Here is a 16759-nt window from a genome sequence, read left to right as displayed (position 1 = left end):
TTAGATACTTCACAATCAAAAATTTATCACTCTCTCAGAGGGTAAATTTTGAAAAGGCACACCATAGTAAAGTAAGTCGTATTCACGACAAAAAAAAGTACACAAAAGAGAATGATTACAAATACACGCCAAAAAATGCTTACTTTTATTGATTTTGTTTACTACAAAATATAATTTAGTGTTAGACTCTACCCGCTTCCTAGGAAAGTAAATTGTTTCCTTCAATTGAGTAGACAATAAAATTTAAACGCATTTTCCTTGAATCTCGTTTTAAAAGTGATTGTCCATCGTCATTTAAAAACTACTTCACCAATTATTTTCAAATTTTGCACGCACTTTCTACATGTAGAATACCCAGCCCTAACGTTTTCCAATTCATTTTTTTTTGTTACGTTGAGGAAGTTCTCCAACCACAAAGTGGTGAATTTTCTGGTGGAAAGTCATAGTTTTGACTTCAAGAAACTACCAAAAATTAATAATATTAAAAAAGTCAAATAATAACGTAGGAGTTTACTTCTGACTTTTGATAATTTTGCGCTGAGAAACAGTGGGCACCGCAAATCATGATTTCTATAACGCGTCCTCGAAAATACTCTCCTTTTTTAATCGTAATTGTGGACTGTATGGGTTTAAAAATACTATATTTTTATATCTTAACTATATCCATTTATTTTAATTTTAAATATACTACATGTCACCAGGACCGGTGAAAGAGGTGGGTACGGTGGGTAGTACTACCCACCCGAAAATGTTTAAGGTGGGTAATTACCCCCCTGAAATTTCTAGCAAAAAACAATGGTAATATTGTTATTATTTATAAAGTCAAGCATATTTTTATTGTAACTAAGAATAAATAAAATCAAATTTATCGAATGCTTGTACTCAAGGTAGAGCAAGTATGTAAAGATATTCAATAGAAAGGTGAGATGTGACAAGAGCCATTTGAGCAACCAGAAATCTTTTAAAACCTTCAGCCAGAGGAGTTTAGCTTTAGTATCTCATCAATGCAAATCACTCGAGTATCTGGTATGCCGGAAAGTTCCTTCTTATCCGGACCGGCAAAAGAAAAGTTACCAGACGTTGTCACTTTCTGTTTGCGACAGCATTCTCATACACAATGAGTTCTTCACTGTATGGATATTTTTTATCTATCTCTTTATAGCTATAAGTTCGTCTTCTCTGGTAGAATGTGAAAGTTAAGTTACTAAAGGTTTCTGCTTGCTCAAATGAACCTTGTAATCCGTTCTATATCTTCGCATAAATAAAATCACTCAACATCTTTTGACGTAGGTCTACGCCTTTGTTTTCGATACCGGAGTGCAAATTCAAAATACAGGAAATAAAACCGCACAAACAGTGGTCAGATTTTTTATTGTTTACATCTCAACCATTATTTAACTGATTTTGGATATATTTTACATGGAAATATTTCTACGCATCGATTCGAGTAGATAAAAACCATATATTTTCGGCAATTCAATTTGCATTTTCAGATTCAGTATCGAATCGACTTACACTCTGTGCGGTTCGATACTGCCGTAGAGAAGTTTGTTAACGCATCGATCAAAAAGTCCAGATAAACATCATTTTTTGAGCAAAATGCAATTAAATCGTTCTTGTACTTTTCGATACCATACTTATAGAATGATGGCTTCAAAAATTTTTGACGGTGTTTTCCTTTTCCAGATAGTCGATGTTAATTATACCTCGAGCATCTAAAAACTGACGTCATGATTGTGCTAGCTACATGTTACATTCTCGACTGGCTTTCCCCGTCTGAATGCTGATATGACTCCGAAAAATGATGGATCCATGTTTCGTACACTGTTTCATACCAACGCACGAAATTCTTTTTCATTGCGAGTAAACAGTGCGATTGTGAGCGAACGAGGCACCATCTAATCTCACAAACTTTGATTTTGCGTTCATTTTAGACGATTTTCAAAACTTTCTTATTTTTTCCAGATGAATGTTTTATTTCGCCATGTTCCAAACCAGAATACCACAAATCTTTATTTTCAGTGGATCCGGTTAACATTTCTCAAACCATGTCTAGGCTGGCACGGTTTTCTCCTTTTAAAAAGCAATGTTTTACCAACACACGAAATTCGTTATTTCCATTTTTTTTCAGAAATGAATATGTAACGTCACTTATATGTCGGTAGGTACGATTGACGAGAAAATTTGACATATGTCATCTGAAGGTTGGTACTTTCGAAAAATGAGGTTAGTTTGACATTACAAACGTCATCTCTGGCTCAGTCCCGGAAGTTAGTTTTGAACAATGTGTTATAGATATCAGCGGTTGTTTGTAGATTTGTTTTGTGCGCCGTTCGATTCTCGCTAGACACATTTTGATCGAAAATTATCAAAGAATGTTTTTTGACAGTTCGCAGACACAAATAAGTTTTTGCGGAATGCAAAAGACTGCTGCCTTAATATTCAAAACAAATATTGGCAGTGATTTTGAAACTAGCTGGGTAGTTCTACGTCAACAGTTCGAACAACCCCACAATAGTTTTATGTCGTATTTAGCGTCGTATACGCTATTTTGTTTCGAACCAAAGTACGGAAAACGCTTCAAACTGCTAATTTACGCGATTTACGCGTAAAGTTATGTCGAAACAAAACATTATACAAATCGACCTAACGCTTTTAAAGGATAAATATTATTTCAATAATATCGTTCCTCCCGGTACGAAAAATTACCCACCTGGGCATAACATGTTTCACCGGCCCTGCATGTCACCATGAAGGTTGAAACTAAACTCAAAAATAACTTGTGTCGTTTTCGTTTGATGACCATCATGCCTGACCTTGTTGATCCTTTTCAACGTCTAACAATAACATGTCAGATATTTTCGATACAACTTCATTACTCAAGAGAGTGTTACTGACTCTGATCAACTGATGAATACTAAAATGACCACTTCTAAGTTCAAACTGCTTTTTGTGAAAAATGTTGTTGGTGTTTGCAAACTCTAACAAACGAGACTGTTGAGACGATCGCACTTCGAACAGGTGGGATCTTTTTCAGGTTTTATTACTAGAACTTACCATGAGTATTCAAAGAATCAGACATCAAGACTGTCGAACAGTGCAGTTGTGTGAGAGCCCATTGAGTTAACTATACGTTTTTCCTTGCAATCCAAGCGTCGCAAGCTGATAAGCCCACAAAGAATAAACAGAGAAAACATGATAATAATGATTCATACGTGAGCTTGCCTCGGTTTTAACAATTTTCTTTTGGGTCACTTCCCTGTACGAACATGATCCTAGAAGTATATAATATTCGAAAAGAGATAGGCTCAAGGAAAATGTTTATTACTCATACGTAGTGGAAACAAGTAGTGACAAATTAGAACCCTTGTTACTACCGAACAGGAAAATTTCTGTGTAAATTTACGTATCTGGTAGATATATCTACTAATGTAAACAATGTTTAGAAAAATGTCTCGGATTAGAGGTTCAAAGCACAGTCTTACAAGCCAGTTGTCCTAATATTTCAAAAATATATGTTTATTCAATAATAATGAAAGCTTTTAATATTTGAAACATTTTACTAAATCACGCGTAGAAAATTTATCAAATTCAAGTAATTGGGAAAATGATGACTTCCTTGGGCCCCTAAATGTATACAGACTGTCTTCGGCCATAACGACTTTGCACTTAGTTGCAAAAAAGTGATAAGTCAAACCCGAAACGTAAAACAGAAGGGTTGAAATCCAGTCACAATGGAATTTGTAAAAAATCTTAGTTTCCGTACACCGTCATTCTGATTACAGCCATACCAAACAGATACGTCTGGAAAGCCGGCAAACAGCAGAGCAGAGTTTGAGCTCTCTCAATCGATCGTCACTGCGTTTCTCCACTGGCAGTTCTCTCCTAGCATTCAACGCGATCGGTCAGTCCATGGTGCCCGTAAGGAGTATCGGTCACCCTTCACAGAACTTATCCCTGCACACATACACAAGTGAAACTCTTTAATTTCACGCTACTTTACCACCATTCAGTAGACCGCTCAAGAACCGGAGTCAGTTTCGTGCGTGTTGTTGTTCAGTTCCACACTTCCAGCAGCATAAATCCCGAAACGACGAACAGTAGAATATGTTGCGTTGATTGGGTGGTGAACGGTTCTCTCCTGGAGGAAGTGCGCTTCAATTGAACTTATTAATCAATCAGCATGAAGCTGCTACTAGAAGTACTGTTAGTGATTTCCCTATTCGGTAAGTGCATCGTATTATGCAGTGGTGCATTGACAGCAAGAGCATTCGTCAAGAAAAACATTCATTTGCCAAAGGCAAGTGAGAGGAATCTCTCCGAAGTCGATAACCTCTAACCTTGACAGTGAATTTGAGAGCGAAATAGTCTGAGCCGGCAGCCAGCAATACAAAAAAAAATCAAAATAGACAACGTGTTCTTCCAGATCGAACGATTGAGTAACTCGGATCTGGCACATCATAATCGGGTCGACGTGTCTCCGATTCTTTCGCTCATTCATCAAACCACTGGCTGCTGCTATGGGATGAAATGGCTGAATCAGCTGATTTCACATTTCATCTCACATTATCTCCTGTTCGTGGTGATGTTGATCTACGAATGTTCGGCTGTTGCACATTTATTGGAAAAAGTTTTGCAAAATATTTTGTTTTATTGATAAGAATTTTTTTCGTTGCAGGTTATTGCCACGTCGCACCAGGTAAGACTGTTTATTGGTTTGTAAGTGGATGAAAAGAGTAGGCTTAACGACAACGGTTTATTACTTTACCTGGAAAAATCTGAGCAAAAAGATCAGTTTCATGCCTACATAAGAAATTTGCAAACACAAACAAAACGATTGTTTGGGTCCTTGTCGTCGTTATCTTTGCATTTTGTTGTGGGTGATTCTGCGAACGTATAACTCAGAAAAAACTTGAAATTATTGTCTGAGTATTTTATTAAAATTGTCGGTTTTGTAAAACACAGTCGATTTTATTTTATTTTTTTTCGCGTTTCGTGCGAAACGTCAGGATAGACATTGCACTTCGGCACAGAACTGAAACGTATTTTACTAAGAGCATTAACTTCACGTCTGCTTAACGATTCATATTGAACAGTTATGAGGCCAAATGCGAAGAATAATAAAACTAGTCATGTGTGCATAACAAAAAAACGGTTTTTCAGAACAAATTAAAAGACAGTTTTGAAAATGAATTGAATCATTTTTTTTTCTAGTAGCAAAAAAATTACTTCCAATCAGATTTTTTAAGACGTTTTTATAACCATTTTCTAACACTTTTTTCACGTTTCGCCTTCGGCTCATCAGTGCTTTGAGCCAAGTAGATTAATTTACACCGCTAAGAAGACGCAAAGTTTACACTAAATATGTAACACTTCAAGGATATTTAATATATTTTCTGGTGTTTCGAACGTAATTTCTTAATGTTTTTGATTTTGAAAAAAAATATAGGTGAGACCGGGGCTAGTCCGGACACGGGGCTAAACCAGACAACTTAAATATCTTCTGAACCAGCAATTATTTCGATCCATGAATCGACTCCGTAAACGTGCTTTCATGTGAAAGACAAACGTCAGTTAACTGGTTGACGTCAACTTAGTTTGGTGTCAATCGTGTGTGTGTGTCAAAAGGTGTACATTTTTTACTAAATATTTTTCTTTTGAAATTTTCTATTTTTTTGAATACTTCTGTGCATTGTAATGAGGGTTTGTTCAGTGCTTTTAAATGTTCATTTTGCGCTGATTTTTGTGATTATTGAGTGCTTTCGATCAGGTGAAAAATTATTATTGCGTCTCGAAATTGAATTGTCTGTGCGGAAATAAACCGGACAAAAGAAGTAGGGCTGTACCGGCCATATAGTTTTCGATTTGAAATAATCAACGAACTCTTGAATCATATCTTAATAGTGATATCTATATTTCTATTCTACTTCATATCACTCAATAAAACTAGATTTACTATAAATTTAATCACAACGTATGTAACGAAACATTGGAATAGTCATTAATGAAGACTTTAAAGTCAGTTTAAAAAGTAATTATTATGGGTACTGCTTGGTGTCAAGTTTCAAGACAATTACAATAATCCCGGCGAGCAGGAACATGTCTTACGCAAGGTTGAACCCAAAAAGCAATTCATTCGAACACGGTTTCATTTGCTTTGCGCTTAATAATGTCGTTTTCGTTTGATGCCCAACCTAACCCAGTTTCCACCCTAACGGCTGTCAAACCGTTTGTTTGAACCTAGTTTCAACGTTGTTGAACTGAAAATCGAGTCAGTTACGAACCTGGTTTTTATATCAGGTTTGCTCAAACCCCCGTTGCTAAGTGCGAACCCAACACAGTTTCGTAAAAAGTGTTTGTTTGATGAAACTACCCTGGGTCAGTTTCAGTTTTCTCAAGCGAAAACCGACATAAGTTATTTTAGGATTTTTGTGTGAAACTTCAAAGTCATTTTTGTGTGAAACTTCAAAGTCTGGTTTAGGCCAGCGGTTTCTAAATATCGAATTTTGATTTGGTCACTTCATGGTGACTTGGTATAAAAAATAATACAAACCACAAATTGGAAATTGTAGCAGAAAGTTGAAACTACACAACTACAAGGGTGCCTATGTGTAATGGGTATAATGTTTGTACAGTGTTCGGTTTCGCCCCGCAGCTTCTGAAATTTTGGGTTTTGGGTTGGTCACTTCATCGAGACTTTTTACGGAAACTTATGCATATTTTTCCAAATCACAAGTTGAGAATTGTATCTGAAGGTTGAAGCTACGCAACGGTATAGATAACGTGGGTAAAAATCTAACTGTTATGGATGTTTTTGATTTAATTTCCAAAAAGTGTCCGGGTTATCCCCAGTCTTCCCTACGTATTTCTGCGGAGGCAGTTTGTTAGTCTCAATTGAAATCAGGAAACGGGGAGGTTTTCAATAATAAGATTGATCTTTTCTCGAAACTAAAAACTTGGATGATGTAAGAATATTGTTCAATTCAACCTTTTCAAAGTTTGTTCACTTATTATTATAAAAAATTCACGTAAATATCAATGTTATTTGTTATGTCTTCATTTAATCGAATGTGATGGTGGAGATTACTGTCAATGATTGTATTCGAAAAACATGAGACACAAAAAATGATCGCAATAGAATTTATTTACTCACTGTTCTTCAAAGCCTACTTGTTTGCCACCACCTTCAGCCTTTATGACAGCCCAAAACTTTTCAATCGGGCGAGCTCAGTGAATAGACGTTTTTGGTACAAAAGCAACGTGTCAGCCTAACACCAGCCGCGCGTAGTGGTAGGATACCAAATCCTGCCTAAACAGCGTCTGGCCTTCGTAACGTCCCAGTAAATTTAGGAGGCGCTTCTGGAAGCTTTCGTTTTTATAATTTTACCAATGATACCCATCGTAGCGCACCTATAGATGACTTGTCAAACCATGAACTGTCTACTTTCATCTTCCCAACTACCTCAGGAACAGCAAACTGTGATATAATCACAAATACCAGACATCCATGAGATGTGTTTTAATTCTGTTAGTGTAAACATTATTTTCCGTATTACGATCACTCCCTTTAGTGTTTCGATGACTTCCTTTAGTAATCGAATGCGTCCGTTGAACGAATGTTGTATTACTTTTCAATTCGCATCAATATAGATCTATAGATGCACATAAAGGAAGTGTCACAATTCACTTAAATTTACATCTCAAAGCAAGTAAAAATGAATCATATCATTTACTTCGCAGCTACACGGAAAAGCTAGCTATCACAAAACAATTAAATTATTAGTTGTTTTCTGAATTTGATTGGTTAAAATTTGTTACAAATAATCGAATCAAAGTAACCTGAAAAGTTATGACAAAATCAACAGGTATGCTAGTAAAATCAACTACATTTTAGTTGAAACAACCAGGACATGAAACAACGATTGCAATATTGTAATTTTATGATCTGCGGGTTCTCCGTGTAATTTAGATAACATTGACATCGAAACAAACAACAGATTTATTTTTAAAAATTAAAAGATGTACTACCCTGTCATCATCCAAGAAATAACGGCATGTGTGAATGTCCGTCAAATGCAAGTTTCATTTTTCTAAGAATGCAGATGGTTTTGTATGAACGGCTGAATGCAAGAATCGGATAAGTACGACTTAATTAAGAAAACTCTTTCAATAATTTTTGAATATTTTTTGCAATGACTGAGCGGAAACATATAGTGGAGAAGCCGAACAAATGAAAAACTAACAGAAAAGATGATTTATTGGAAAAAGATACGGTCAGAGATAGGACTCGAACCTGCGTTCTTATGCATTTCGTACATACGCGCTACCATTTTCTAAAACGCAGTCAGACATGGTAGAACGTACATCGAATATGGTCTACATCCTGGCCGTCACCCGACCGATACCATACATTGAAACATCTTCTCTGTCCATCAAACATTAGTCTTCTCGCTTTATACCTATTCTTCCGCTCAAGCACTGAGTAGGAGAGTGTATTTATAATCGCTTGTCATTTTTGAATTTGCATTTTTGAGCTTGAGCTTGGCTTGAGCTTGGCTTGAGCTTGAGCGACCACCCCTGGTTGCTACTCCGTTACTGATCGGGATTAGCTGAAATTGTACAGGGAGTTTCTAGATGATCCATCCTGGAACTGATAAATCATCCTTCAATGTACATCTTCTGGTAGCCCCAGAATTCATTGATCAGTACCGGCGGTGGCCAGGCCCGAACGTAGATCGTCTAAAGAATGGGAAGGGATGTTAGTCCAACACTTGTTGTTACTAGAGGCCGTATATACTACTGCGCACTCCACAAGTGTCACGAGAGAAGGATATTTGTTAGTAAAAATTTCAGTATTGGTATTATTCGCGCGACTCAGTATGTTCCGATTTCAAGATGTTCGGATGCACCACTAAATTCATTGACTTCCCGAGTGAACGTTTCAACAATATCCTATATTGAAGTCCCGGCAAGTCTTGATTCACAGCTCTTGTTCGAGGAAACTGAAGAAAAATTTGCAATACTATCGCGTAAAGGATAAAAACTCCCCTATTTTTTTTATAAATGAAATTACGTGATACAAAATAAACGAGAGAATAGGATTTAGACAAAATAGTTGATTCATTGCATTACCATATTCAAAACAGTTGTTATAAAATCATTTTAAATCACCAAATAAAGGTCAACAGATTTCACGCGCGTCTTTATTTATTATTTATTAATCTTTATTATTTCCGCTTTATTATTTTAATTACTTATTAAAATTATTAATTGGTTATACTGGTTGATCTGGGCAGCCGGCTACCGAGAAAAATATTAATATATTGTTTGAAATATGAATATCAAATGTTTTTTACTAAGTGTTCAATATATCGATATATGTTATCTTTGTTATTAACTTTGTAATACCAACGGATTTGCGCAATAGTTATAGATTATTTATTTATTTATCATTCAATTTATAATCCTGACAGACAATCAATAACATGGAAGAAGAAAACATTCCAAATGAAACTTTTTTTCGAAGTAAGACGGAAATTTATAGGTTGAATGAAGAGATAATTTAGTAAAATAGAGTAGTCAGAAGTGAAACTTTGAAAATATCTAATAACTAAAAGGAACAAGAAACTCCTGCAATTGTCGCCTTTCACGACATAGAAGCAGGTACCCAGTGGATCTATTCTTGGTTAATTTTTTCCGCCGGATTCCACACGGCATCTAGGCTGGTACTGTCCGGAGAGAGCTAATAGGTACTATCAATCTCCTAGTGGACCCCAGCCCCTTTCCGCTCAAGCACTGAGTAGGAGAGTGTATTTAGTGTGAAAACAGAATACTGGTTTTTCTAGGAAAAAATTCTTTAAAACCAAGAACAGAACGAAAAAACTTCTATTGTAAAATAACAACAACGATTTTTCAATATTTAGTTCCTCGAAGAAGATTAAGCCAGACAGAAGATGAGATACAGACAACCTTGGTGAAATGGCGAGAGCAGCACAGATAAAAATATTTTGTGAATTTACATCTATTTTCATGCACGTATTTGGTGCAGGTACTAAAACATCAAGTTACTTTACAATTATTTACGTTTCAACTTAATTCAAACGCAAAACTAAGCGTTAACTGAAAGATACAGTACTATTCGTGGAAAAATCTCATTTAGTTTTGCGTCGATAATAGTTTTCAATCAAACTTTCGATTCAACTTATGTCTATTCCATGTAAGGTAAGGTGTTCGGTTTCGTAGCAGATGGCGTTATTCTGACAAATGTCGTGTGTGTGTGTGTGTGTGTGTGTGTGTGTGTGTGTGTGTGTGTGTGTGTGTGTGTGTGTGTGTGTGTGTGTGTGTAATAGAAGCACGTTCTTTATTTGCCAAATACCAACGCAAACAGACGCTTGTACTTTCTGCTGAGCTCAAAACAAATTTTAATTGCGTGAAAATCAATGCTAAAGTTTTTTTCTAACTTTTTATAGTATCATACATTGAAGAACATCGTTCGAAAAGATGAGTGGATTGAATATTTATTAGGTGAAATTGATCTTTTTTGTGATTTAATACCGGATGCTATCAAAATTTTCGCAACTAAAGTTTTTTTTTCGTTATTTTCAGAAGGTCTATCGGTTTCGGTTACCGGCAGCCCATTTTTTCGACAAATCAAGAAAAATTTTCAGTTATGTCTAGAGATTCCAATTCTGGAAATTTATCAGTAAATTATCAAATTTTTTAGTTAACTTTTGAAAATTGGTGCGATCTTTTTGTTTTTGCTAGCTAAACTTATTGTATTAACTAGCATCTCTGGTGAGTGACACGTGGACAGCTTGACAACTTCAATACATCCGTCATATAAGTAAAAATTTCACACTTATTGTATTTTTAAACTTATTGTATTAACTAGCATCTCTGGTGAGTGACACGTGGACAGCTTGACAACTTCAATACATCCGTCATATAAGTAAAAATTTCACAGTGAAGTCTTTACTTATAATTTTTCAATTTTTAGCGAAATTGCTTGAGGTGCCGGTAACCGAACACCTTTTTTTGAAATGGCCAAAATTTATCACTTTACTAAATTGATAATAAAGTTTTTTTCAATCAAATTAACCAACTTAGTTTCTTAATCAGTTGTTAGCTTGGGACCTCAGCTTTCCATTGATGTATATATGTCCGCAAAATGGGCATTTAGTCAGAAGTTATAAGCTTAAAATAAAAGGGTGCCGGTAACCGAACACTCTCCCCTACATTTTTTTACATGTCGTGTAAATTTCATTATTTACTCGATCGGGATGTGGAGCATCAATTCAAATTATTTCGCGAAATCTGTGTTAGCGTTTACTATCGTAATCAATGTAAAGTTTAAAATTCAGCTAATCATTTCTCGTCATGGTTTAAAAATGTGTTAAGTCATAGGCATCTCTATTCTGAGTCATTAAACGTTTCAAAATTGCCACAAGGGAGCCATCTTGGACCACTCCTATTCGTGCTATTTGCGAACGATTTTTGCAAAGAAATGCCATCATACTGGTGATCTTATGGATTGTTGGGCTCCACAAATAGATATTGAACGAGTCTTGGATTGATGTGACAAAAGCGGAATGATAAAGAACTTTAAGAAATGTAATCTGATTCGCTCTTCGAAGCCTGAAAAAAATGGTGTAAATTCACGTTTTCTGACAACGACATATTTGAGCGTCAAAAATATAGAGTTGATCTAATGCTCTACCATATTTCTAAGTATTGACACATATAAGTTTACATGCCTGCTTGAAAGATAGGGTATGAGACACATATTTCAATTATTGTTAAATTCTGCCATTTTATGAATTACGTTCTTATGAATTTTGTCATAAGTGGATTTGCATCATTAGTAAATTTCAGCTTTTTTGTGGTGTACCTTGGTTGAATCGTTGACTCTTCATATTTGATTTACTGGCTGACAGCATCGATTGTCCAATGCTATTTGAAAGAGATAATTTCAACATTTCAGTTAGTTAATTGCGGAGAACGGATTTTCAACGGCGGCGTATTTGAGGCTAATGTCAGTCAAACCCTTATCCGATTTTTGCATTCAGATATTCTTAAAGTAGTTCATTTATTAGATAGTTCTTTGTTTTGTACGATTGTTGATTGCCAAATATGTTTGCCTTTCTCATAGAAAACATATGGTGATACTTTACTTGATGCTTGAAAATGCCTGAAGGAAGGACGTGTATTCGCACTTCATTTGCTCAATATCATACATATTTTGGTATCTTTAATCTAATGTATTCATGCTCGTTGTAGTTTCAAAATATTAACAGCCAATAATACTGTATAATTGTACTGATGGAATTGTATATAGCTCAAACTACTAGCTTTGTTAAATTGAATTTCTTTAGCTATCTTTATGTAGAAGTATTTACACGTATTCTATTTTTGACAAATATCAATCGCACTTGCATGAAAATGGACAGGTACTAGCATCCTTACCTCATCTCTAAATCGTTTGAATTATAGAACATCAGAAAGATGTGAGTTTATTTCTACCGTTCACGGTCACATTGTATAAGTTTTACTCACTTTGTAATAAAACTACGTATTCGTCAAGCCACATGATCATCCTTTTCCCTCAACTACATAATTGGCCAATAAGTAACTTTCCCGTTTGTTAATCTGTTTTGTAGCATTTGGCGACGCGTTTCAAGTTGGAACCGAGCAAACTTACAACTATCTGAATGAGGTTCGTACTGGAAGCGCAAGCAACGCATCGCATACGGTCGGCTACAACGTTCGAGCCCAAATCCACGTGGCCACCGTTTGGGGAGACGACGAACACAAACTTTTACGCTTAAAGGTAACTGATATAGACTGCACTATTGCAACTCATGCCCCTTACTATGATTTTGGAAAAAAAAATTTCAGATCAACAACCCTGTACTGGTCACAACTCCGGGTGATGTTAGTCAGCGAACCACTCTTTCAAGCGTGGATTCCATTCCGTTCTATGTCTATTGGAACCTTGGCCAGGTGAAAAAGTTCTACACCAGCAAGAACGAAGATGTTACTCTAAATAACTTCAAAAAGGGTGTGGCATCGCTGTTCCAATATCAACTCCTGGACGGTCAATACACCGAAGTGGATCCGTCGGGAACATGTGACGTTCAGTACACATCCCATTCATCCACTCGGTATCATAAGTCGAAACGTAACTGTCAATTTACCGGGGATAGATTCGAGCGTACTGAATACCCATTACGGAGCCTGGTCAAATCTTCACGTAGCGTTGATTTTACTGTTAGCACTGAGGGATCCCTAGAAAAAGTTGTAGCACAAGACTATCTTAAATATTTGGTGAACGCTTATGATAGATTTGGGGCTTTCGTGGAATCGATCACCAGGTTGGAGATCGACAGTAGCTCCAATAAAGTGGACACAGTTAAGGGCGAAACTGTTGATGATGCTTTGAAGTCTTTTGGCGTGAGCGAACACACGCTCCAATCGGAAAAATATGTACCAAAATGTGACACATCGAACTGCGAAACTGTAAGTATTGTTTGGACTAAAATTGTTCTCATTCAAACTAACAAAGTTCCCATTGTTCTAGTTCGTAAAACTTGTCAAAAACTTCAAAACAAGCTTGACTAACGATCGCATCGGTAAACAGGACTCATCTAGCGCCTTGCTTAAACTAGTTCAGCTTGGACGTGCGACTTCAACCGAAGAATTCCTGCGCGTTCTGAAGGCCAAAACTATGCAAGACCAGAAAGCACAATTGTTGGATCTGCTTGGTGCCGTGCAAACTACAGCATCCCATGAAGCCGCTAAAAACCTACTGGTTTACGAGTCGGACGAAGACATGTTTCTGGCGGAACGCTACTTGCAAGCACTGGCTGTCGGTAGCCGACCCAACAAAGCAGTCATAGAAGACGTACTGGCAATGGCCGAGAATAAACCCACGGATCCACGGTATTACGATACACTGGTGCAGACAGTAGCCTCAATGGGACATCGTTATGCCAAGTTACCCGGCAATTCTTACGATACTGATGTGGTCGATAAGGTGCAAAACTATCTGATCAGACAACTGAATTCGTGTTCAAAGGACAAGTGTAAGCAACGATTCATTCGAGGATTGCACAATCTCAAGTCGCCGAAAACGCTGGACGCTTTGGTGAAACTAGCTTTGGAGGGAAGTTCGAAGGTTAGTGTGTCTGCAATGAAAGCACTACGATCATTCTCTGTATTTCTGTGGAACGATGACTTCCGAGCCACATTCGAGGATATCTTTTTCCAAGTTTCAAAGAAATTTGATTCCAGTGCCCGAGCGCTAGCCCTGGATATTCTTCTGGACATCAAACCCGATTTTGAAGAACTTACCCATCTGGTACAACTTTTAAAATCAAACGACAAAGCCTACGAAGTAAAGCAATATCTACTACAGAAGCTTCGGATGCAAGCTGACCGTTGTCCAGATTTTGCAGAAATGCTTCAGAGGATAATCCAAAATGACCCTAAGTTAAACAACTATCATGTAATCGGTGCCAAAGGTTTATCAACAGCATTGACTCGAACTTACTCGACCGTGCCTTCGTTTAACGCTTCGCTCGAGTCGCTACAAGAAATGAGTGGAGGTGTGTTGAAGCGGGGTGTTGTAGATTTAGCTCTAGAAGTCGGCGAAGAAAAATTCAGTATGTTTACTCTGGGTTTATTTGCCGGAGGTCTCTCTTCCTTCGTCAGTAGCGGTGATAGCGAGGATAACGAAGATGACTCGGAATCCATCGCCGGTATGGAGCTAAGCGTACAGGGGTCTGTTCTACGGCCACTGATATTTTTCGATGGAAAAGGAGAATTAATGGGACACGTTTGGAGTGGGACCGCTTCTGAACCGACCCCGGCCTATCAGGCGACGACGTTGCTACAGGACAATGAAGAAATATTCCCTCTACAAAATGGAGGTATCGTCAAACTCAGTACGTTGGGTTCCATTTCCATTGATCTGAATGGCCAAGTGACCATGAGCCTGTGGGGTCGAAATGCTCATTCCAAAGTTGAACAAAAGTAAGTTGTTCGATTTAAGATAATTATTGAGTTTAGAGATTATTTGTCTAATTTCAGTACCGCGATCGCTGTGGCCGGCCGCCTCTCGTTAGACACCGCATTCGTGTCCCTTGCGGTAGATTTCGATGTCAGACAGGAGCCGCAACTGCACCTCACATCAGATTTGGACTTTTCCTCTGATCCTGTGCTCTGCATGCAATTGATGCAACCAAGCAGTATCCTCAACAAGAAGGTTGTAAAAGCTGTCTCCGTTCCTGGTACCAAATATCGTAAGGTTCAAACCACGAAAGTAACGCACAAAGTGCCCGGCTGCACACACGCGCTCAATCAGAAAAACAACGACATGTGCAACCTGACTGCCAAAAGCTGATCCCAGCCAAAACAGGGCTTGTCTCCGAAGATAAGTGGTACCTTTCTGCTTCCAAAAATTACCGTTTAATGTTATGATGAACTGAAAAGATTATTAACGCGAGACGTGACGTGAATTATCGCTAGTTTGTACATGTTGCTGTTGGTTGGTTACTAATAAAGATTAGATTTCCTACAATTGTGCTTAAAACCAGAAAAGTTTTATTTGAAATAAAATCTTGACATTACATTTCTTTTGTGGAATTTGGTCTTTCTGTTTCAACAGACTTCGCAGCCAATTCTTAGCGTACAGAATCATTGCATGGCTAGTACTACGATCCTACTGACACTATGAATCCTTCCAGGTCGGGGCTCGAACATGACAGCTGGCTGATAAGACCAGCTCCGTATGCAGACAAGATAAATTTTTGCCTATTTTAGTATGTAAATTTAAGTAAAGCTCCTTTCATGTGCATCCATCGAGACGTAAATTAACATGATTTTCCACGGCCAACAAGCCAACAGAAATTGCAAACAAACCATTGTAAATGGAGTATTCATTTTACCTTCAGAAAAAATTGAAGACTTCTCTGTTTCGTTTACTGTAATGATTAGCTCTCAGCGAATACCGAATTTTTCAAAATTTCTGTTCAAATTAAATATTGACAGGTGTTTCATAAGCTGTTATCAAAAAGACGCGAAATATAATCCAACTTCTTCTATACTAGAAAACAAGAAATCCCATAATATACAATAAAAAAAACCCTCATGAGTTCGATTTTATTACAATCGACTCCAAACCGGTTTTATAACAATCGACTAAGAACCGGAAAAGGTTTAGAATCACTTTTTTGGGCATTCCATTGAAAAGAAAGAAGAATGACTTTGTATATAATCATTTACGAATAAGAATGTCTTTATTTGGAGTGCAAGGAACTCAAGTTTTGAGTTCAAATCACTGAAATTTCGAAAAAAATATTTTATCCATATTTTGAGTAAAAAATACTCAAATTTTGAAAGCGTCGTCTCTCACCTCAAAATCAGTAGATAGGTGGTAACTTAAGTTTAGAATACGTGCACTTTGAGTGGTGTGTCATTCAGTTTTGAGTTTTGTTAAAAGAGGGTGTACGTCCAATACGTACGTCGTACAACTCTCAGTCTGATAATAAAGTTTCATAATGCCATAACTTCCTTGAATATCAGTTCAAATTACAATATAAATGCATTTCAGTATTCATTACGTATTTGCATTTGTTGATTGATAAATTTTTACCTCGTCACTGCATTAAAATACTAATAGATAGCTCAGACAGAAATGTTTGATTTTTTTTCTTTCTTTTGATTGAATCTGTATAAATTTGTATTAAGTTTAGGAAATCTT

The 16759-nt window shown here is 36.9% G+C and overlaps 1 protein-coding gene across 1 annotated transcript; it reads left to right on the top strand.

The window, feature by feature from the left end:
- Positions 1 to 3891: 3891 nt before the first annotated feature.
- LOC131430230 (microsomal triacylglycerol transfer protein) lies at positions 3892 to 15628 on the top strand. The gene is made up of 6 exons (XM_058595007.1): positions 3892 to 4226; positions 4679 to 4699; positions 12657 to 12826; positions 12895 to 13515; positions 13577 to 15030; positions 15088 to 15628. Exons 1-6 carry the CDS (start codon positions 4184 to 4186, stop codon positions 15398 to 15400), a joined length of 2622 nt encoding a protein of 873 aa, XP_058450990.1. The 5' UTR covers positions 3892 to 4183; the 3' UTR covers positions 15401 to 15628.
- Positions 15629 to 16759: the final 1131 nt, after the last annotated feature.

Source organism: Malaya genurostris, chromosome 2 (genome assembly GCF_030247185.1).
Source record: "Malaya genurostris strain Urasoe2022 chromosome 2, Malgen_1.1, whole genome shotgun sequence".
Classification (NCBI taxonomy): Eukaryota; Metazoa; Arthropoda; class Insecta; order Diptera; family Culicidae; genus Malaya; species Malaya genurostris.
Note: the sequence above shows the minus strand (reverse complement) of the source record. Positions and strands in the feature narration are given on the sequence as shown.